This window comes from Sceloporus occidentalis, unplaced genomic scaffold (assembly GCF_023333645.1).
Source record: "Sceloporus occidentalis isolate IW3139 unplaced genomic scaffold, rSceOcc1.0.p SCAF_1, whole genome shotgun sequence".
Taxonomy (NCBI): domain Eukaryota; kingdom Metazoa; phylum Chordata; class Lepidosauria; order Squamata; family Phrynosomatidae; genus Sceloporus; species Sceloporus occidentalis.
Genome location: NW_028316981.1, coordinates 126,891,151 through 126,914,701, shown reverse-complemented (window position 1 = coordinate 126,914,701; position 23,551 = coordinate 126,891,151). Strand labels below are relative to the sequence as shown.

General features: G+C 40.4%; 1 protein-coding gene across 1 annotated transcript; it reads right to left on the bottom strand.

Moving 5' to 3' along the window:
• Positions 1-537: 537 nt before the first annotated feature.
• On the bottom strand, positions 538-18,590 carry LOC149322109 (dehydrogenase/reductase SDR family member 7C-like). The gene is made up of 7 exons (XM_089534743.1): positions 18,435-18,590; positions 17,760-17,919; positions 14,796-14,908; positions 11,154-11,364; positions 7,656-7,748; positions 6,089-6,244; positions 538-4,703 (listed from the first exon to the last, which is right to left on the bottom strand). Exons 2-7 carry the CDS (start codon positions 17,911-17,913, stop codon positions 4,495-4,497), a joined length of 936 nt encoding a protein of 311 aa, XP_089390869.1. The 5' UTR covers positions 17,914-17,919; positions 18,435-18,590; the 3' UTR covers positions 538-4,494.
• Positions 18,591-23,551: the final 4,961 nt, after the last annotated feature.

The window sequence follows — 23,551 nt, the reverse complement described above, 5'->3', positions numbered from 1 at the left end:
CTAAGACAGACTTGCAGGTCATGGTAAAAAACTAAGCCCTCCATGTGGTTTGTCCTTTTCAGATGGTTTCCTTTCAAAAAGGTTCAAGAGACCAACAATGATACGATTTGTGAACAACCAAATGGTGTCAACAGGCATCTCTTGCCACTTTTACAAATATAGATGAATGGTTGCCAATGATGTACAGTCTGACCTTTTTATCCAGATTCTTTATCCATGGCAAAGCAAACTTTGATTTTGGCATTTTATATAAGGGACAGTATTTTACTACTCCAATGTATTTAATGGGACTTGAGCATCCACAGATTTTAGTGTCCATGGTGGATCCTGGAACCAAACCCCAGTGGATACTAAGGCCCCACTGTATATGGCAAAAAGGAAGTAAAGTGAAAGACAGTTTTGAAACACTTCCAGCAGAAGGAAAAAATGCTCCATATTCCTGACATTGTATGGTGTAACCTCTGATGTGCAAAAAATACGGATCCTCTTCCCACCATCTTCAGCTATTAACAGAAAACAGAAATGTACATAATTGAAACAAGTGTTTTATTTATCTCTCTTCAGGGCAGGGTTGCTGGTTGTGAAATCTAGAAGAAAGGGCAACACAATCAACATATTCTCTCAAATTTTAATCATGGTGCATAAGAGTTTTCTTCCAGGTTTGCCTAATGACAGTAGAGATTGTGACTGTGTTCTTAGAGGTGGAAGATTCTTTCAGAAGGTAGCAATATCTACTATAATTTGTAGCTAATGAACCCAGGGGAAGTAGATGAAGAGGCAGTGGAGTCAGGGAAGGTTTTGAAGGTGCGTGTCCCATCTAGGGTTGCCAGAGTAAAAACCGGCAATGCTTCCTGTCCCTTTAATGACCACATTGAAGAGAGAATTTGAACAGGTGTTGAACACGAGTTGAATTACCCTCTTTTGTACAGCTGTTAAAAAAACAGACAACCCTAGATCCAGCCCTTCACTCTGGCAACCCTAGTCCCATACCTTCACTTGGATAGAGAAAGGGTAACAACTATTCCTTCATCATGTCTACCATTTGGACACCAACACCTGGACTTTCTCTAGTAAACACAAGCCTAACAACAGCCATCTTTTACTTCAGCCACTCTCCTCGCACATGCATGTAAACATTTCCATAAAGAATGCATTTACTCCTCTTTCCTTCACGTTACATGTAATGCATGTCTGTTCCAACACCTCTCAGATTCCTGTTGCATCAATATGTAGTAATAATAATAATAATAATAATAATAGGATTTATTATTTATGTACTTAAAGCCTTTCCCCTGTGGCAGAAATGGGCAACTTCAGAGGGCCCATGGGCCAATTTCCTTTGTCTAGGACCCTCCATTGAAGGGAAGGAGAGGAAAATAGTTTTTTAAAAAAGTTTTGGGTGCCCTTCCATACTCTCTTGATTTGATTGGGATAATGCCAATTAATTCTTTGTTGTCTCACTTTTCCAGTTGCTTTTTAAAACGTCCCAGTTTCTCTCTTCTCTTCCCACTTTCCCTTTTTGTCCTCTGGCTTAGTTCAGCTGCTGCAAACTGAGTTCAAAGGGCAAAAGTAATTTGCACTCACGCAGAATCTTGCCCTCCTTAGTCAGTTTACAAAAGCAAATTGCATCAGCCCCTCCTTGTATGTTCTCCCTCATTAATAATTTTTGCCATCTTGACCACACTGCGGTTGCTTGGCCATATGTGTCCCAGTTAACATTTGTGAAGCGTTGGAGGATAATCCCCAAACTCCAGCCTATAGGCAGTCGGATAATGGTTCCCTGACACACTGTACATATTATAACAGTAATTAACATCCCAGCCACAAGTAGGCGCTCATATCCTATTTATCACGTTTCTTTTGTTGGTCCAAGCTAGTATCATATAACAGTCCAAAACCTCCTGCCTCTTGGCTTTATACAAAATACTTTCCCCCACTTTTGTCCCCTAACTAATATCTACAGTCAAAGGCCCAAAACACACTGCAGAAATAATCCAGACTGTTTAACTGCCCTGGCTCAGTGGTAGGGAATCCTGGGAGCTGTAGTTTATTGTGGCACCAGAACTCTATGATTGGGAAAGCTAAATGTCTCACAAAACTAGTTCCAGAATTCCCTAGCATTAAGCCAGGGCAGCTAAACTGGTCTCAAACTGGATTATTTCTCCAGTGTGTTTTGGACCCTAGTTAAACCTCAGCTTGCCACCCCATCATCATACTCACAGGTTTTCCATTTCAACTACTGTTCGCATACACAACCCACCCTTTCATTGGTATAAATATCTGTTCATAGGCACTGCCATATATGTGGTGTCCATAGGCACCATGCATCTGATAAAGCAAACACAGCCTATGAAACCTTATGCTACAAAAACTTCTCAGTCTCAAGGACCCCTTTGCATAATGCTACATTCTGACATGCTATGTCTTTGAATTCTGTCCATAACATGGTACAGCTTGACAGGATTCCCTCACTTTAAATTATACTGATGAAACATGGTGTTTTTCCCCACTTCACACTGGCTACATGAGGCACTATACCTAATACATTTCCTTTTTTATAAAAGTAAGAGGTGGGCCTTGTAGATTTAATTTGGGGAGCATCCTTCCTTTTCCTTCATAATTTGAGCCACTGATTGTGGTTGGGTGACCCAGTCTGTGAATTAGTTTTCCATTGTCAGTAGACACCTCTGACCTCTGTGCCTACTGAGTTATATTTTCTACTATTGCTCTCATCGGATAATCAAACTGAATCACCACCATGGTTTGTCATCCAAAACTGGTAACAAACCACTGACTACCATTACCAAACCACTACAAATCACAACAAAAGCTTCCTTATAGAGTGAACTGAGTTTTGCTGCAATAAATTAAAATGTATTTTAAAAGTCATTTTGGGGGCTTTTCAAAGCTCTCCTTTACCTCCAATTCTTATAGCTCTCTTACTAGACATTAGAAAGTCACCAAGGGCCAAAAGACTGCAGAAATAATCCACCTTGAGACTGCTTTAACTGCCCTGGCTTAGTGCTAGGGGATTTTAGGAACTGTAGTTTGTTATGGTAACAGAGTTCTCTAACAAATAAGTCTCTGAAGATGCCAGCCACAGATGCTGGCGAAATGTCTGGAACATGGCCACATAGCCTGAAAAACCCACAAAAAACTAAAGAAGTCTTAATGGCTCACTAAAATACAGTTCCCATAATTCCCTAGCGTTCAGCCAGAGCAGTTAAAGCAATCTCAAACTGGATTATTTCTGAAGTCTGTTTTGGCCCCAAGTCTAAAAGGCCAAGTGAGTGAAGTCATGAAAAAGGTTTAAAAATAAATAAATAAAAGTGAATTTAAAGTTTGTGATGTGATTCTCCTGATTAACTGATCTTTAATGAATGCTCTTAATAACAAGTACTTACAGTTAAATTATTCTGAGTGGATTGGGGTGGCTGGAATATATCTCCTGAGGTAGGGAAAATTATAAATATAAAGTAAATATAAGAAAATAAAGAAAATAAAACAAGTGGAGTTGGTTGGGGAGCAATGATGAACAGTATTTCCTATAACAATGAAAATGAATATTATAATAAATATTGTTTGGGGGGGTTAACATAATAATTTCACACAATTCCTGCCCTCATTTGGTGCATGGTTCTTGGCCAGTTGGCAAAGGAAAAATGGCCCCCACCAAAGCCCTGGTGCATTCCCACTACCTGAGGTAATGCTCCCCCCAGGTATTCTGGCTAAAAACATGCTAGAGACTCTCATAATAATCATGTGGATACCTGCACTAAACCACCAAAATATCATATATTTCCATGCCACTTCTTTTCTCCTTCCCTTGAGAATCTTCTCTCCTCCTTCTCTTGAGAATCTTCTCTCCATCTCTGTTTTGAGCCCAACAACACTTTGTTATCAAACATCATACACTCATTCCAGACACTGCATCTCTTCTCCAGTCTCCATTTCTCAAATTCCTAATGGTACTTCAGTCTCCCCATTTTATCCACATCTATATAGGTCTCTGAGGAACCTAAATACCCTAAAGGCACCAGAGCCTGTCTGAGCTTTGAAGCTAAGCAGAATCAGCCCTAGTACTTGAACTGGGAGAACACCAATGAATACTAGGTGCTGTGGTCTATATACTTGAAGGCACATGCAGACACACATTTAGGTCTTTCCCTATAACTGTTCTGAGCACAACAGCCAACATACTGAGCATATATCCTCTTTGCTGATTTATACCTTCTGTTAACTGTCTGCTAACTGTAATTCCTAGGAAACCAAGCAACACCCCAAGATTTCTGATGGTTCATAAAACACCCTGGGGATTGTAATCCAGGAGTGCAATAACTTTCCCAACTCCACTGCCTCCAAATCTTCAGAAATGTTTTGCCATTTCTTCTGGGGCTCTATCATCTTTCCCCACCTTGAGCTTGTCAATAGTTCCACCCATAAAATAAAAAGCTTCTGGCAATCCTATTGCCAAGATAGATGGACTAGATGCAATCATTTTTCATCTTCCATTTTCTGTTTTTCTTTAACTCCTGCAGCCACAACAGCAAAAAATAACTCTGGAAAGAATGTGCGTATGTAAACAGCTGCCTTTGCAATAGGATTTGCCATGAACACTTCTTGTTTCTTCCTGTTCACTGTTCTCAGAATTTCATCTGCCACTTCAACTGGGTGGACACCATAGGCCAGTTTTCTGCAAAGAACTGCAAAACAGACAGAGAAGAAAATATTAAAGCATGTGCTCTACCCACCCACTGTTGCCTTTTGTCCTTTTATCTTATCAAAACTGATCACAAGTGGTTTTTAGTCTCTAGACAATTATCTAAGGGATTATTTTGAAAAGTTAACATCGCATACTTTCCAACTGTCACAATTTGAGAGGGACAGTCCTGATTACTCATCTGTCATTCCAATTTTTCATCTGCTTTTAAAATGTCCCAGTTTCTTTCTGTTGTTTTCCCCTTCCCCCTTTGTTCTCAGCTTACTTCAATTGCTGCTGAGTTCAAAGTGCAAAAGGAGTTTGTACTCAGTTAACTCAGGAGCACAGAGATGAGAGGAGGGATGGAATCATGCCCTCCCCAATATGGTTAGACAAAAGCAAATTGCTGCAGCCTCTCCTAGCTTATCTGTTTGTCTTCATTAGTAACGTTTACCATCTTGACTGTACCCCAATGTTGCTTAGCCACACATGTTATAATTTTTATCTGTGAAATGTTGGTGGATATGACATTGGTGACTGAGCTGGTAAGGGGAACCCCATAGCATTTACAATAAAATAGATTTTAAAATAAAATAAAATCAGTATGGAAACAATTTTATAATGGTGAGGAATTATTGAATAAGAACCGGCAACCACAAACATTTTTGCTTATTTCAAAGGATTACAATATTTTTGTAAGAATAGACACATTCTAGAAATATAGGATGTATTTTCTCTCACCATTTATGGTAGAGACAGCAATTGCTTTATACAGAGCTATCATCCAGGTGGGGAAAGAGCAATGAAGCTCAAAACAATTGTGCTTACAACAGCTGTCCATTTGCCCAAACCCACCAGGGCAGGACAGAAAACAGTACTCCTTTATAGGTTGACCATATGACATCTAAGTCCCTGAAAAAATATTGCTACTAATTCCTTGGTCGCATCACAAGTTGATGATACTGCATGATGTAGAACAGAGGTGAAGAACATGTCACCCTTCAGTTATTGTAAGACTATAGCTTGGATTAGCCCTTGCCATCTTAGCCAGTCATGAGGAATGAGAGCAGCTGCGGTTCAACAATATCAAGAGGGCTATAATCTTTCTACTAAAGCATGGATGGGGAATACATAGTCCACAATGTTGCTGGATTGCAGCTGCTCCCACATGTGGCATGATAAGCTCTACAGCATATATGTAGTAAACTATAGCCCACTATCCTAATGGAGAGTCTTTTCAGTCTCTTCCCACTCCTTGGACAGGAAGGACCCCTATGATGTGCCTCCTCTATTTCCTTTTTATTCCAGCTTCACTACTCCTTTGCCTCTATGATCCTTCTGGTCTTTCCTCTTGTCCCAAGCTCCTTCATCCCCATGCTATTCTCTTACATTTCCATATGGAGGATTCCAAGTTGCTAGGTTGTGGCTGAGCATTGTATGAACATATGAAACTTGGAGTCACAGTACTGACACAAACACCAAACTCCTGCAGCTCTGCCCTCAGGCAGTCAAAGAACCCCAGAGCAGCATGCTTTGAAGCAGCATCTAGGAGCAAAACAGAGACAGCATTATTGACAATAGGATGGATAGATGGACTTACAGGCAGAGCTATGTTGAACTCTTAGTCTTCTTCTAACACTTGGGCTTCGTCTCTTTCCATATACTTAAAAATAGATGTGAAGGTTCCTAGGAGTCTTTTAATCTTTTAAACAATACAGCTAATTTCAACCCCAGAGTATAAAATATGTGTCTTGTAGAGCACCCTATTATTATTAAAAAAAAAAACCAAAAACCAAACCCCATCCCATTTTACAATGAGCCTTCCCCCTCCCATGATCCTCCAAAAATTTTATCTTGCAACATTTTCAGAAATTAAAATTTTATAATATGTGTATTCATATGGCATAAGAAACCAGGATTCCACAAGAATAGCATGCTAGTACATGCTGATTCTTTTCTTCCACTTGCCCAGAAGAAGCTTGCCAAATCACAGCTTCATTCTGTATTTGGGTTTCAGTTGTCTGGCAGTGGGCAGCTTCCCATATCTAGCATGTTCCCTTACAGCAAACCAAAGAAAGCATCCAGGGCTTGTGCTATCATGCAGGCAGCTGATGGTAAACCAACCATGGAGTAAAACTGTGTGCTTTGTTTAACCGCTGCTGCACTAGCACAATAATTTCCATGGAGGTAGAATTCAGAGACATAGCTGTATTAATCTGGAAGAGCATGCAAAAAGATCTTGTAGCATCTTTAGGACTGAGTGAAAAAAGTTGTAGAATAAGTTTTTGAAGACTTGATTGCATGTGAAAAAGTAGATCAAGTCTACGAAAACGTATGCTACAACTTTATTCACTCAATTAGTTTCAAAGGTGCTACTGCTTAGCACACTACGTATTCATCATGACAGGCCAAGGTTCCTTTGAACCCTGGTTTCTGTTATGTTATGAATGCATCCAAATGTTTCTGTTAGCCTATCAGTGGCATATTATGCTGAAAATACTTAAGGCAATACTTGGCCAATAGCTATATTTGTCAGTGTTGTATCAAAGATTCAGTCTGTTCTTTGGCTTCCACTAACAACAGACACAGGCTCTTAGGAGGAACATAAACTTTTTAATTTTAGTATAAAGGCCAGCTGAGGCCTGAAACCATCAGCAGTAACAACCCTAACAGTAACAACAGACAGTAAGTTATCTTCCTATGCTTCATCTGAGATGCAGACAGACCCTCCTACAAATCTAAACTCAATTCACATTACTATTGCATGCAATGTACCACAGTAATGCCAGTTTCTGACATCTGATAAATATTTATGTTGTGGCATGTGGCTGAGATGGGACCTGCTTTTCTTCAAAGGGCCTAAGAGTCGAAGACTTAAACAGAGTGGATTTCTGAAAACCATTCGTAACCATATTAAGCAGTCCATACTGTATAGCTACTATATTTGTAAACTTACAGGCAGCACGGAAAGGGACTCCTACTTTCCCCTGGATGTTGTTGACTAATATAACTTGACCGGTTCTCCTGGAGATCATGTTGGGAATAAGAGCTGGAGTGGGGTGGGGGTAGGGGTTGAGGAGAAGATGGAAGAAAGCAAATGGTATGAGTTTCAGCTACCAGAGGAAAGGGTATATCTTATTTAACTCTAGTCTCCCTCCTTTCTTTTCATTGCCTCCATAACAGTTAAGGTTTTATAGATCATTGAGGATAGTATCACAGAACTATATGGACCAAAGAATCCAGAAATACAGCTAACCCAATACCTTGAACAGTCAGTAATGGACTGGCACTGCCACTTTGTTTACCTTTAAAATTGTATTCAGTGCCAAAACAGTACTCTATTTCTATCCTGTCCTCAAAGGTTTGCAATTTATCAGTGGTGGCTCATGGATTCAGGAGAGAGGGAAACGGCTCATCCAGAATGGTGGAAGGATGAAGCTCTCTGCTTGGTCCACAAGCTGCACATGAAATATACACTTGATAAACAAAATCACAAGTGGGAGGGAGGGAACAAAGGTAGCATAAGAACAGAAAAATTGCCTTGCTAGAGCCGATGGAGGTATAACAAAGGAAACTGCCTTAAAACTACAGGCTATTTTTCAATTTCCAATTTTATTATTATTAAACAGCCAATTACAAGTTATAGCCAAACTGACTATTTTCCCATCTAGACCAGTATCATCTCTATAAACTCCTCTCCACAGCCTCAGGCTCTCTTTAACTACTCCCTAATCTTTTAAGGGATCATGCAGGAATTAAACCTGGGACTTTCTGCCTGCAAAGCATATTTCTGTATCAGTGTACTACAGTTTGTCTTCTTATTCTGTTGCATATTTCTGCCTTTTTGCATGAGGACTGTGGATGTTTTACAAGAGTTCAGATTCTCTGTGGAGATCTGAATTAACCACTTGCATGCATATTTTGAATAACGTCTTTAAAAGCTGTAGGCAGTTAGTTGTGCAATTCTATGTATATGTGTCCATCAGCCTGAAAACGCACCATGTTCTCCTTGGAGAAGGACATTGCTGAGTTGTTTGTACTCTACAAGGGAACATGGGATGCTTTCAGACAAAAGAAGTCATATTAAAATGACTCTTAAGACACTGCAGTTATTCTGTGTGAGTTTTTTTCTGAAGCAATTGCCCACAAAAAATGGTGGGTCATAGTTACATTTATACTAGAATCTTGTGCTATTCTTTAGTGGCTTGCCAGAACCTCTCAAATAGGGCACAGTGGTAGAAGAGCTGATAGCTGAAAACTAATGAAGAAACTCTGGGGATCAATCCAGTGTACTGTGGGCTTCACTGAGTGCTAGACTTCCAACTAAACACTGTCCACCTCACTCAGGGATTTTAGTAAGACATCAACTCATAGCACACAGCAGATAAACATTAGTGGCATGTCATTAAACAGATAAGGACTGAGAAAAAATGCAGTAGACTAGAAGTAAGTACCTGCAGGACAAGGAATAACAGCAAAGTGTAGTCAGAAACAGATCTATGGCTGCATCCGCACCACAGAAATAATCCAGTTTGACACCACTTTAACTGACAGGGCTCAGTAACATGTAATTCTGGGAATTGTAGTTTGTTGTGGCACCAGAGCTTTCTGACAGAGAAGGCTAAAGACCTTATCAGACCCATTTCCCCCCCGTTATGGGCATGGGAAGGAGATGCTGGGGGCCACGAGTCTGAGAAAAAACGCATTTTACTGCACCTCAAAGTGTCTTCAAATTGGCCCCATTTCGTCGCCCGGTGCCAAGCCGTTCCCATTCAGGACTGAGGCGTGTCCTTTGCTTCGGTCAGAGGACACTTTGAGGTGCGGTAAAATGCATTTTTTCTCAGACTTGTGCAGCCCTGAGTGGCCCCTTCCCATGCCCATAATGGGGGTGGTGGTGGTGGTTCCTAATGTCTCATAGAACTACAGTTCCCAGAATTCCCTAACATTGAGCCATGGGAGTTAAAGTGGTGTCAACCTAGATTGTTTCTGCAGTGCGGATGCAGCCATACAGTTGAAAAGGACCTTGCCAGACCTCTTCATGGGCCACTGCTCAGGGTAGGTATTTTGCCACTAGACTGACTCTCCTGTATTGTTATCCAGGTTCTGTTTAAATAACTTGAGTGAAAGAGAGCTCTGAAATTGAAGCTAGCTACTACCAGAGTGAAATGTGAACAGCAACTGCTTTTTCCTGGGATATATTCCTCAGTGGAAACAAAATTTTGTTTACCTGTTGCAGATCACAAGCTTTTGCCACCTCTGTATTTCACAATGCCTAGTGTGCTGGTGCTTCTCAATTATTGTTTAAATGCAGGCCTGAAACAGAGGGTGGTAGGTGGGGAGGAATTCAAAGCCAGACTGCCAGAGGAACATGGGTGGATCCATTCATAGTGTCCCCAACAGGACTGGAGTAAAACCTACACTCCACAAGAGAGACCTGGCTAGCTTGGCCACAGAATCGCTAGTTCCAACTTCCAGAGGTCTGTGAAAACAGTGGTGGGCTCTTGGCAGAAGAAGCCCACTTGCAGCCTTTCACATGATCTACCCAGTAAGCTGCAGAGCTCAAGCTAATTGCTCTGGTTCAGTTAAGGCCCTGTTTGGGGAATTTGGTAAATGGCTCACTTTAGTTTAGACCACATTAAAGGCTACCTGATTCAAGTCAGATCCATATCCAAATCTTCATGCAGAAATCCAAGATTTGGCTGAGTGGAAGCACATCCCATGTAGTACTAATAGTCAATGAGTTCAGCTGATACTGAACATATTTAATTTCCATTGATTTTAATGGAACACAAGCAAAACTGGACAATTGACACCCATTATAAGACACAGTAACCATTACTGGAATATTGCACTATTGATAACATTCAGGAAGATACTGATCACTTACAGAGAATGTTCACTAGTGTCTTCAAAGTACAGGTTGAGTCTCATCCAGAATTCCAAAATCCAAAATATTCCAAACACTAAAAGTTTTTCATGGGTGGCCAAGACAGTGACACTTTTGCTTTCTGATGGCTCAACATACACAAACTTTTTTTCATGCACAAAATTATTTAAAATATTGTATTAAATTACTTTCAGGCTATGTGTATGAGGTATATAAGAAACATAAATGAATTTTGTGTTTAGACTTGGGTCCCACCTCCAAGGTATTTTGTTATATACATATATGCAAATACAGGTTTTCCAAAATAAATAAAATCCAAAATCCAAAGCACCTTTGTTCTCAAGCATTTCTGGAGAGTGAGCTTCAACCTGTACAATTCCCAGGATACTTGGGGAAACCTGCAACAAATGCAGATAAACTAATACAATTTTAGTGTATTAGTAAATAGTGTAGATATGCCTAAAATGTACCAAACACCCCCCTCCCCAAGAGAGTAAACAGCAAAATTGTGACCCATCCAATGTTCCATCTTTCAAGAGAAATAACAGGAAGCATAGTTCCAGATACCTTTGGTGAGTGTTATAGGCCCAAAATAGTTGGCATCCATAATCTTTTTGTCAAGTTCCAGTGAGATATTCTGTACTGTTCCCTTCAACTTAGTGCTAGCATTGTTGATGAGTATATCCACACATCCATAGCAATCTAAGATTTCTTTAGCCACATCTTGGATACAGTTTACATCAGAAAGATCTAGTAGGACAAGCTTCGGTGTAAATGTCTACAAAATAAAATACTTGGTTACTGCAATACCTTTTTACTATTGTATGCCATACTTGTAAGTCAGAGCTGTGTTTACATATTTTTGAAGGGAAAAATGGTGAACAACCTCCTGAGTTGCAAGTACCCCGCAGAGGAACATATAATAGCAACCAACTGCCCACATTACACACAATATACTAACTAGAATTTACTAGATCACTGCAAAGTAATTAAACCAGGGTAGGATAAACATGTAGCCTAACTGCTATAGAGAGCATTGAAAGATGTTGAGTTTTGTAGTCCAACATCATCTGGAGGACTACATGCTGCCCCCACGCCTGATGTAAACTGAATTTAGGGATTACTTCATGTGAACATTACTGAAAACTACTGTACAATCCAAGAAATTCGCAGTAGATCCTTTGACTAAAGTGCTGCTTTTTCCAGGAATTCTGGGCACTTCTGCTGTCTCTACACAAGACTGCCCAGTTGTCACTTTTCATGTCCACTTTAATCATATCCAGGAATGATTGCCTGAGTTTGTTTGCATCAACAAAATGTTCATTGTGAAAGCTAACTCTTTACAAAAAGACTGTATCATTCCTTTGATTTCATTCAAAATATTTCTATACTCCCTTTCCTCCTGACAGATTCAGTGGTGCTATACTAGAATAAAAACACAATTCATAAAAACAACATGTCCATAATGTAATATAAAAGCAAAGTAGCAGGGCCTTAAAGGTCAGAAAGAGGCAAGGCGAACATAAGAGATAAAGTAACAACACCCATAGCATCAAAACACAACAACAGCCCTGCTTTAAAATGCTTGCAAATTATGTTTTGTCCTAGTGTTAAAATTATTTTGTTGCACACTGTTGTAGAAAGTGTGCACAGCTGTGCTGATGTATGTCTCACCCAAGGTTTGTTTGTTTGTTTTTTAGACATCATATGACACCCCTATATCTTCATTTTACACACCTTAGTCTTCAAATATGTGGTCTATTGACTTGTTTTGCTACTAAGAGTTTTTCTATGTTGTGCCTTAATTGTACATGTTCCCTACTTAAGGCACAGTGTTAGATTTCGAAGATCATAACCCTATTTTTTCAAAATTTCTTTCTTCATTTGCATATGAGTTTTATTATACTTGGTTGCTGCTGTCCTCAGTACAATAGCTAGATACCTTTTACTCATCTTCTAGCTATAATTTCTTCTGTCCTTTATTTCTTAACAGAATTTACATCTCTTATCTCAATTGAAATTCCTTGCAATTTCTATCCTGTTAGGAATCTTGAAGTTCTTACCACTAATCAGTACAGTATATGGAAAAAATTACAGCAGTTCCTGGAAAGCTACTGGGAACTTTTGCGAGCTGTAGTCTAAAAAGGACTCCCCCCCCCCCAAGCTCTGCCCAGAATAACATCTTTTGCTGCCTCTGAATGAGACAGCATGCTCCACCAGACCTGAAGGCCATGAGTTAGCTTAGGGGGTTCAGAGTAGGCTGATTGGCACACACACCTCTGTCAACATCCTCTCTGGTGCTGCCCACAGTGCACTCAAATAATGCTGGAAGGCAGCAGCAATGGTACTAGCTTGAATCATGACCACATTGATACATGACCAGCTGTGAACTGGCAAAGGAAGAGCATGGTAGCTTTAAAAACTCTCTGTGTCTCTTCCTCAGAACACCCAGCCTGCCAGTGTTTGTGAGGATCACAGATTCCTGGGACTGCCTCCTGCCTGATAACATCGGTTATCTCCCATCAGTCCCTCGCTCGGGAGAGGAGAAGAGGACGCACCTGTTTTTGCTACTTTGAACTTTGATCTGTTATAATTGTGTGTGTGCTTTTAAATTAATTGTGATAAACTGTAGTTTTTGATGTTTATTATGTTATATAGATTATGATTTTTGACATACTGAAATTGTTATTTCTATGTTTTTTATCATATATTATTTATATTTAATTTGCTTAATATTGTTTTGATGTGAACTTGTGCTGAGGGGTTGGGGAAAGGTTTTTTATGAACCTTGTTTGATTTATAACAGGGGTAGGCAACCTTTTTGAGCCGGGGGCCGGGTTGCTGTCCCTCAGACAACTGGGGGGCCGAAGCCAAAAAATAAATAATCAAATATTTTTTTTAAAAAAATTAAGTATATAAATAAACCAGGACAAATGTAGGACAAAATTTTCAAATGGAAGACACTTTTTTTAAAAAAAAAATGGAGGACAAAAATTTTTCTGATTTTCAAAAAAATGTTAATATAAATGCATGTTTCTGAGGCTTCTATAGACAATTGCCCCCCAAAGGCTCCGGCGGCAATCGGCAGCAGGACCGGGCTGGGGCCGGTCCCAAGGCCTCGCCAGGCTGCATCCGGCCCGCGGGCCGCAGGTTGCCTACTCCTGATTTATAACATTCTTATGTTTTCCTATTGATTGCCACTGTATTGATATTGTCTGCTTTATATAGTTGGGGGGCTGGGAAGGAATTCATTTGTTTTTATTGTATTTTTATTGTACTTCCACTGTTGTTAGCCGCCCGGATTCCTCGTTGACTGGGCAAGATACAAATAAATTATTATTATTATTATTATTACTATATTAAAGGGCTGCTGTCCAGTGGGTGGTCTGGCCTTGCAGCTTCTTGACCTATTTCCCGAGTTAGAAGACCTACTTCTGACTATGTGACCTGTAACATATGGAGAGAAGGTGACTAGGAAAGACAGCCAAGCAGCCAAGGCCAGCAACAAGCACTAACTGGTTTCTTGTGGAAGTGGGGCTGGGCTAGTCTGAGCCATGGAGGAACAGCTGGGGATCTACCACCTTAGGAAGCCACATCATCTTGTCTAATGGTAGAGCTGGCCCTGAAATGTAAGCTGGTCAGAAAAGAAATTCTATGTAAAATTCTTATTAAAAATATACATACAGTCCTCCGTTTTCGTGGGGGATCCGTTCCAGACCCCTCTGCAACAATGGAGACCTAACCCCATAGGCTTGAATGAGGCATGTGCCCACGAATGTGCGCAGGGGCGTGCCGCGGAGTGTGTGTGTGTCCCATTGAAAATAACGGAGGTTACCCCTCCGTGAATATTCAAGACTGTGGACCCTAAGTGTGTTCGACAGTGGAACACCCTCCCTCAGAGTGTGGTGGAGTCTCCTTCCTTGGAAGTCTTTAAACAGAGGTTGGATGGCAATTTGTTGGGGATGCTTTGATTGAGAGTTCCTGCATGGAAGGGGGTTAGACTGGATGGCTCTTGTGGTCTCTTCCAATTCTAAGATTCTAAGTCCGTGAGAAATGAGGGATTCTATGATTCTAAGTCCGCAAGAAAGGAGGGGCGACTGCATTCATATTCTCTGCTTGTGCATTATACACACGGAGAGAGACATACACAAGACAATTTCATTGCCTTTACATGGATCTTCAAGCTGTATCTTTATACAGAGTACTTACTGCAGTAGGATCAGCTGCACTGGTTAAAGAATCATAGAGACCTTCTAACTTGTCAAAGTGTTTACCACAGAGAACTAGCCTGGCTCCACCTGTGTGAAATACACGTGAGCATTCTGCAAAACAAAACAAAAAATCAGTGAATAATACAGGTTAATGAAGCTGTATTCTTGTTAAATAGAGAATTCGCTCTTGCCACCAAACAGCACACACATGCACACAAGCACGCACACTCTATTGGATATATTTCAACTAGTGAATCTTGCCAGAATCTTGAAATCTATATGTTCTGGTCACAACCCACAAATTGCATAAATATGCATACAGCTTTGTTTACAGACTGTTCCTTTACAGTGCTGTGTACACTTCAGGGTATAATAACTAGAAAGGATGCTGATCTAAACATGTCTCAAAATCATGATGCTTCAATAAGCAAATCATCCCACATCCAATACAGTAAGAGTGGGTAGAATACAGCCATACATATGCTGTTGGAGTGCACATCATATCAGCCCTGTCTAGGCAGCACAGTAAATGCTAAAGAATGCTGGGAGTTGTAGATCCACAAACTACAAGCCACAACCAGTTTACTCTAGAAAAGTTCCTTTCATTTAGGAGATTAAACAGTTTGTGGATTGCATCCTTTGGAGCCATGATTTTTCATGACACTAATTAAAATTTAATTTCCTTTTGGATAACTTTTTGAATAACATTGCCAATGTTTGACGTTTGTTAGAGCTTGGTTTAACACATTGGGCCCATTTGTGTGGCTCTTATCAAATGTTTGCCCAGCCCTTTTGGCCAAAAAGCAAGAGGTTTGAATTATGTTTGATATATGTTAGATGCCAGGAGGAATATTCTGGAGGAGGACACGGCTGTCTGGCTGGAAGCCTGAACAGGAGTACTCCTATTGGAAGTGCTGCAACATTTTCCTTATTTTCTTTATTTACTGGATTTATATTGCACCTTTCTCCCAAAATGGGATTCATTTTCTTATAGATTGTGTGTCTGTGTGCACACCTAAGTGTGTGTTTTACTCTCAAAACTTCTAAAGCCAATGAGTACAACTCTAATCTTCCAAAAAATGTCCCATGAGTCATTGCACTGAGTGATCCTAGCAACAATTTCTTCAGATGGAATTAGCAAATTCCAAAATATTTTTCTACTTGGTATCATCCATTGTTTTGTTTCTTTTTAAAAAGATGACAGGATACATCCTTGAGGCTGCTGCCACACTACAGAATTAATGCAGTTTGACACTGCTTTAACTGTCATAGTTCCATCCTATGGAATCCTGGGATTTGTAATTTGTTGTGGCAGCAGAGCTCTCAGACAGAGAAGGCTAAACATCTTACAAAACTACAAATCCTAGAGCCGTGGCAGATAAAGCGGTGTTAAACTGCATTAGTTCTCCAGTGTACATGCAGCCTCACTTTCAGTCTTGGTACAGCTCTGCAAATCTCTTGCCTTCAGAAAATTGATGCAAATGATCTCTCTCCATAACTCTGTGCACCTCCCCAGCTGCAGTTGCCAAGTGGTGCATATGAGCCATGAGGATTTCTCAATTGACAGCTCTCTTTTCCACCTGCCTGGCAGGCAACAGAGCAGCAGCAGCAGCAGGCCTAATGGAGAACTCCATCCACCAGAGGTATGAATCACTTTCCATTCCCCTGATATCCCATGTCGCTATAAACCCAGCTATTAACTGAACCACTGCTACCTCTTCAAGGTCTTAGCCCCAAGGCTAGCAAACAGTTTAGCTGCACGATAACCCTCTGCATATCATCTCTTGGTCCCAGAACTTAAAGCTCAGCACTGGTGCATAACTAATAGATTATAGAAATGTTCTATTTATACCATCTTGCTGCCACCTGATAGTTACTGTATGTGCAATTAGATCTCACCGCTACAGCACAGCCACCTTGCTATAAATAGAATCTTCCATTTCATATCAGACTTACGGTTTGAGGGAGGCAGCTTTGCAACTAATTCTGGATCTACCTGCCCACATTTCTCTGGTTGTATCACGAAACTGTTGTAAGGATGAGATTTTTAAAATATATCTAAAGCAACTTTTTATCACTACTTCTGCTTTGTGTAAGATGTGAATGTTGTCTATGAGCTATACGCTAAAAGTTGGCACTAGAAATAAATCTATACATTTCACAACAATAAAAGACCCAATTTCTGTTACAGAATCTTTTTATCAAGGTGGACTGATTTGCATATATGTATGTATAATTTGCTAATGTACATTTTTCTGTTGCTCATGTTCACAACATGTGATTTGTTTGGTATTTGGACCAAACATTACAGCCTGAATGTTAACATTTCAGTTTCTGCAGAATTTTGAAATGGTTTCAAGATGCAATGAAAGGGGAAGAGTGCAGAGGCCACAGGAGAACAATACCCAAGCCAAGATAACAACATATAGATTATGTGTTGTGGAAAAGAAAAGGAAATTAAACAACCAAAAATAGATAGATGGAAATAAAGCGAGTAATCTGGAGAACATCTTCCTTAGCCACTTTCTGCATGGAGAGGCTGCACTGAGTAACGGGATGGACTACTGGATGATCTTCAAGTTCTCTTCCAATTCTCTGATTCTAATAATATAATTGAAAATATTTATTCTACTCAAACATACCTGTTTTTTTAATGTTCCCATAGTTGCATTGTTCCCGTCATACCCTGGCTTCTAATCAGAATGATTGGCTTCTTAGCCTCTTAACAATGCTCCTTGGATTTCTGTTTTCATTTACAACCATGAATGCTAGTAAACCTCTTCTGTTCCTTTTTATTGGACATTAAGGTTCTTGGGATTCTGGATATTTCACATGTCAGAAAACATATCTGGTGTCTCCAGTCACAGCCATTCAGAGTTCTAGAATGTGAGTTTTTGTGCATTTGTGTATTTATTTGTGCAGTCACACTGTAGGATATTAATAATTTGCTACATCTACTTACCCTTGCCCATACCAGACAGAGCATCAGTGATCACTACAACTTTACTCCGCACAGCAGATTTTGACATCATCTGAACAACTGTCCGATAAATATATACGATCCCACTGATTACAACCACAAGCAGTGGGAGGATTAAGACAGCCAGGATACCCATCTTCACCTGATATGAAAATGAAAATAAAATAAAATAGATGATACAACACTGCAGTCACTTTTGCCACATACAATTTCAAAAAAGACAATAAAAGACAAGGAAGCTTGAAAGCTAGTAATATTTCAGACTAAGAATCCCCCATATATATATATATATATATATATATATATATATATATATCCCCCCATATACAAAGAGCTTTATAGAATTGCAGAAAGAAATTCTGTGCTTTGGGAAGTCAGTTTTCAAATAAATCCAAATCTTGAGAAAAAAAGAGTATGACATACATCCAATTTGAAACTGTATTGGGTTAATTTCCCTATTACCTAGAGCATCCTATGAATAGATTTGAAGTCAACACTGTTACAGGATAAATACTCAATTCATTATCACTGATCCAAGAAAAAAAGAGGAAAGAATTATGATATATTGTTTACTCAAACTAGAAATCAAAATCAAAGCTTCCGAAAATATGTCCATTTGACATCCACCAGAGGTTGTGTAACAAAGCAATAACTTACTTGGAATTGCACGCAGTCAACAAGCTGATGCGGTGGTATCTCCCGCCAACTGGTTTATTCAAGAAGTTTAATTAAACTCGTAGGCATTTTTGGAAAGGAAGAGCACCCCTGTACTGAAGCCTTTTGCCTTGAGCGAAGGTGGCTATGTATAGTGCTCAGCTGCATGACAGAGTTCTAAAAAGTAAATATAGTATCGGTGGCCTGAGCCACATACCTGACCTATTTTGTTTCACAGAGCTTCAAAGTATTTCTACAGCCCACAAGAGCAGACCAACTGAATGAGACAACGATACTGCAGTTACTTATTTAATTATATTTTTGCAGGGGAGACTGGATAAAGGCTAAGGTTGCTCTTGGAGCTTCCATTTGTAGAAAACATTTGTTTTTTGTTTGTTTGTTTTTAACTAAAGAGTGCCAGAATCACTGTGAGATTCTTGGCTCACTTCCTAAATGTTAGAAGGTGAAATCCTTCACATTTCTCATTGTGTGGTGGCATCTACAGTACCTCAGTGGTGGAAATCCAGTGAAAATTGTTGTTAATGTTTTCTACATGTAATATATGGTGGGTTTTTTTAAGTACATACGTATGTGTGCATGTATTATTCTTGTGGTTTTCTTTTTTAAAAAAATAAATAAATACATAAATGGCTACTATGCAAATAAATACATAAATGGCTACTATGCAGATTGTCCTTATTTTTGAGATTTGTCCAAACCTCAGTGACTGTGTTATTGTGCTATGCATTGTAACAATTACACCACATTGACTGCAGAAGAGCAACAACTGTACGGATTTCAGAAAATGTTCAGAGCTATAGTGGAACCTGCTCTCATATAAATGACACCTCTAAAGTATGCACCTGCCTTTTGTATTGGTGTTCTATAGTATAATACTATGATAATTTGTAGTACTTTGTAGTACTACAATAATTTATTGTACTGTGTCTATCCTTTATAAATACACAGTTGGATCATAAAAGCTAAGCTATAAAGAAAAAAGGCACTGTGACCTCTTTGAGCTGGCATAGAGCAAGAGGGTCACAGTATAAAAGTGAACTTTAGTAGAGAAGAGACAAGGGAAGAGTGGACATATTTATACTGACAAACCAGCTAATGATTTTCTTGTTCTTCAGAAGCATTCAGCTGTAGGAGAGCAAGAATGGAAATGCTGAATGGAAGGAATACGTTTTGGCAGGGGGTTCTACGACAAAATCTGTGAAAAGGGGGAAATCTAGCTATGTATTTGTGTGATTACATTGTAATTACTGGAGAAAACCGAAGTCAACTCTTTTTGGACTAAGTTTAAACAATTGGTTATGAAGAGATGCAAAAATCATGAGCTTCCATTGTGGACGCTGAAAAGGCAGTTCCTTGAAAAATTATGGGCAGGCAGTGCATCTCCAGAGGAGAGAAATGACCTAGTCTTGCATATGTGCCCCATAGGTGTCTGCACTGCATCTCAGTCCCCAAACCCCTATCCAACTGAAACTTTTGTATTACTGAATTCAAAGACAGGACAAAATTAAAAACTTGCTTGTGTTGAGGACCCTCAAGTAATGCACTGGCCTCCAGCTATCTGCCAAGAAATCAATGCATTTTAGGACTGCCTGCCTAACACCTCAGCATATAACGTAAAATGCTTGACGCTGTGGGACACTCTGCTACACTGGTAGCCTTTGTTGTTCCCCTCCCTTCCAATTTGTGGGGTGTACCTTCAAGTCATTTCTGATGTATGGCAACCCTAAGGCAAGCTTATCATGCTATTTTTTTTGGCACGACTTCTTCAAAGGGGGTTTCCACCACTGCCTTCCTTTGAATGAAACGGCCCAAGGTCACCCAGTGGACATTCCTTGGCCAAGTGGGGTTTTGAACCCTGATCTCCAGTCTTGTGGTCTGCATAGCTATTCATATTGAATTGACTGGAGCACATGATAATTGTCCAGGTTTTTTTCTTTTGTGTCTGTGGAATCAGAGTTTAGTCATAAGAACAGTGACTGGATAACAATGATCAGCATCTCTGGCCTCATTCTCACTTACAAATAATTCAGCTTGCGATCCGAATTGATGGATTGGTTCGGCAGCGGAGCATCATTCACGCTACACTTGTACTAATCAAAGCCCTCTTCCGCGGCTTCTTTTTCCCCATCAAGCCCGACACTCCAGTCCAGGCAATATGCTGAGGAAAGAGCAAGGGTCTGCAGTGGCAGAGGTTCCCTCCCCACATCTAACCTTGCATCCCCACTCCATGGCAGGGGTGATACAGGTGGCTGTAGAAGGCAGAAATGGCAGCAGCTTGTCGGAGGGGGACCACTGGCCCTCTCTGGGAGAGGAAGGCCATCCCCTCTCTGAACCATCAGCACAGTGCCACCGCCCATCCCTTGAAGTATCTGGGGGTTGCTCAGAGGGGAATCCCTGGGGGGAGGGCACAAGTACTCTGGACTCCCCGCCTGGGTGAAAGAACTGGTGGTTAGAGAAGCAGCGGCAGCAGCCACGGCCACCGCAACAGCCACATTTGGGCAGATGGGCCCCACAAGCAAGCTTGGGAAGAGGGGCAAGCCCACCTCACATTCACCCTCACCCATGGTGCACAAGTTGACGAGTGCGTCACAGGGAACAGATTTGGATCCTCAGCCCACTCACACTAGCCCTGAATCGATTTATTGCAAAAGATGCGGGAATTCATCATATCCAGAATATGCGCTTTAAACAGGTCTAGCACCAGGCCCCCCCTCAAGAAATCATGTCAGGGATTCAGCACAAGGGCCATTTAAATAACTTCAAACCAGTTTGCAAACCAGTTTATTATGTAGTGGGAATTAAACCTCTGTTTTATACGACTCATAGGCAACTGGAAGAAGCAGAGCCCTCCCTCCGGTCCATCTGCCTTGGTCCAGGCCTCAGAGGGAGAGAAGAATGCTGGACCTGATCCCCTCCCCCCTCACCATTCCCTTCTCCTTTTGTGTCGTGTCTTTTAGATTGTAAGCCTGCGGGCAGGGAACTGTCTGGTTAAAAAATAATAAATGTAAGCCGCCCTGATAGCCATTAGGGCTGAAGGGCGGGATATAAATACCTAAATATAAATAACTAAATTTTACATTAAGCCATTGAGTGCTTTGTTTTTAAATTAGCATCTTTCTAATGATTTAAATCCAGGCATTTAGCACTGCCTTCTACAGCTGGCCCTCCACATTTGTGGCTCTGACTTCTTCGGATTGGTTTATTTATGGTTTCTAGCTCCTCCAAGGACACCTCTGCCAGACATTGACCATTGAATCGTACTAGGGAACCAGAAATTCCTAGAGAAAGCTCTTCTCTAGGCCTTTGTAGGTCCTCCAGCATGATTCTATGATCTGTCAGATGTTGACCACAGAGTTGCACTGGAGGACTTGGAGATTCATAGAGGTGTTCTCCTAGGTAAAAAGAATAGCATTTTTTAATTTTCAGTTTTTCCACATTCATGGGGGTCCTTCACCCCTAACCTCAGAGAATGTGGAGGGACCACTGCAAATATCCTAAAGGTGCCATGTTCTGATCTTAGAAGCTAATAATAATAATAATAATAATAATAATAGTACATTAAAACATATACAATAAAAAGATAGCAATAAAACACCACACTATAAAATACTAAAATAATATAGCAATATGCTAAAAACCAAAACAAACAAAATCTTCCTCAGTCCCTGCCCATCTTGGCCACCTTAAGTAAGCAGGGTTAGATCTGTTTAGTACTTGGGTGGGAGACCACCAATGAGTAGCAGGTTCTGTAGGCTATATTTAAGAGGAAGGAACTAGCAAAACCACTTCTGAGTATTCCTTGCCAGAGAAAACTCTCTGAAATTCATGGGGTTTAGTATAAATGAATAGACAGATTTCTCAGCTTTAGGCTCCCTGAAAAATGTGGCAGCACCTGGGGAAAATGTCAGAGGGAGGCACCAAAAGGGCAAAATATTCTTCTGGGGGGATGAACTGGGTTGCAAATTGCAGCATCAATTTTTAAACAAATAAACAGGGGAGAGGGCTTCCAAAAGTGGCCTTGAGAATTCAGGTACCACAGAAGCTGCACTTTCCTCACCCAAGCAACCCAGATTATATTCTATGGAGGCATTTATATATGTGAACACTGCCCTCCCTTCAAAAATCCAGAAAGGGAGGGACACCAGGGGAGGGGGCAAGCTTTTTGTTCCTTCTCTGGAGCCATTCCTGGCTGGATGCAAATAAAGATTCATGGTGCCAGCAAAACTGTTGTAAATACCTCTGATCTGAAAAGGACATCCATTCAAGTAAGTCGATTTAAGATTACAGCCAGAAGGAAAGTATAGTTATTTGGGAAAGAGCCAATAGATTTAGTGAGGTTTAGAGCCATAAAATATATCATCCCAGGCCGTAGCCTCATTCAGCCAGTCAATTTTTGAAGTCAGAAGCTCCCTAACTTCAAAAAGGTGCCAGCTGAGCAAGATTTCAACCTGAGATGCATCCGGGCAGCAGCATTGCAGCAAAATCGGCAGCGATTTAGGTCTGATAACATCCAGGGGCATCCTGGATCCAGAATTGAAGCTGGAAGAGGTAAGCCAGCTTATCTGACCATGCAATAATTTCCTAAGTGTGGTCAAGATAGCAAAAGTTTTTAATGAAGAAGACTCACAACATATGACAGCTTGCAGAAGATTGCTTTTGCTTGAGCCTACTGGGAAGAGCAAGATTCTGCCCCCTCCTCTCCTCTTTTCTCCTCTCCTCTCCTTGCTGCTGAGTTTATGGAATACAAACTATTTCTGTATTTTAAACTCAATATAAAGCAATTTGTGAAGACACACTCAACTAAAGGTGGTGGCAGGTTTGGGCGTGCAACGCCGGTATCCTGGTGAAATCAAACTCTTCTACCCAAAAAGGCTCTGAAGCTGAATGTAAAGTTCAAAAAAGGGTGAAGTTTAATGTAAAGAACAAAAATAAAGAGTTTTCTCCTCCCCAGCTCTAAATAACTTGAAATAAAAGATACTTTACAGACTTTCAGCAATCTTCAGGGTGTCATCTTTCTGGGTCTGATCTTGGTTTGATCTCCTCTCTCAATGGAGCTGGTGCAGGGTCTTTCAGCTCCTGAATTCTTTGACTTGATGTAG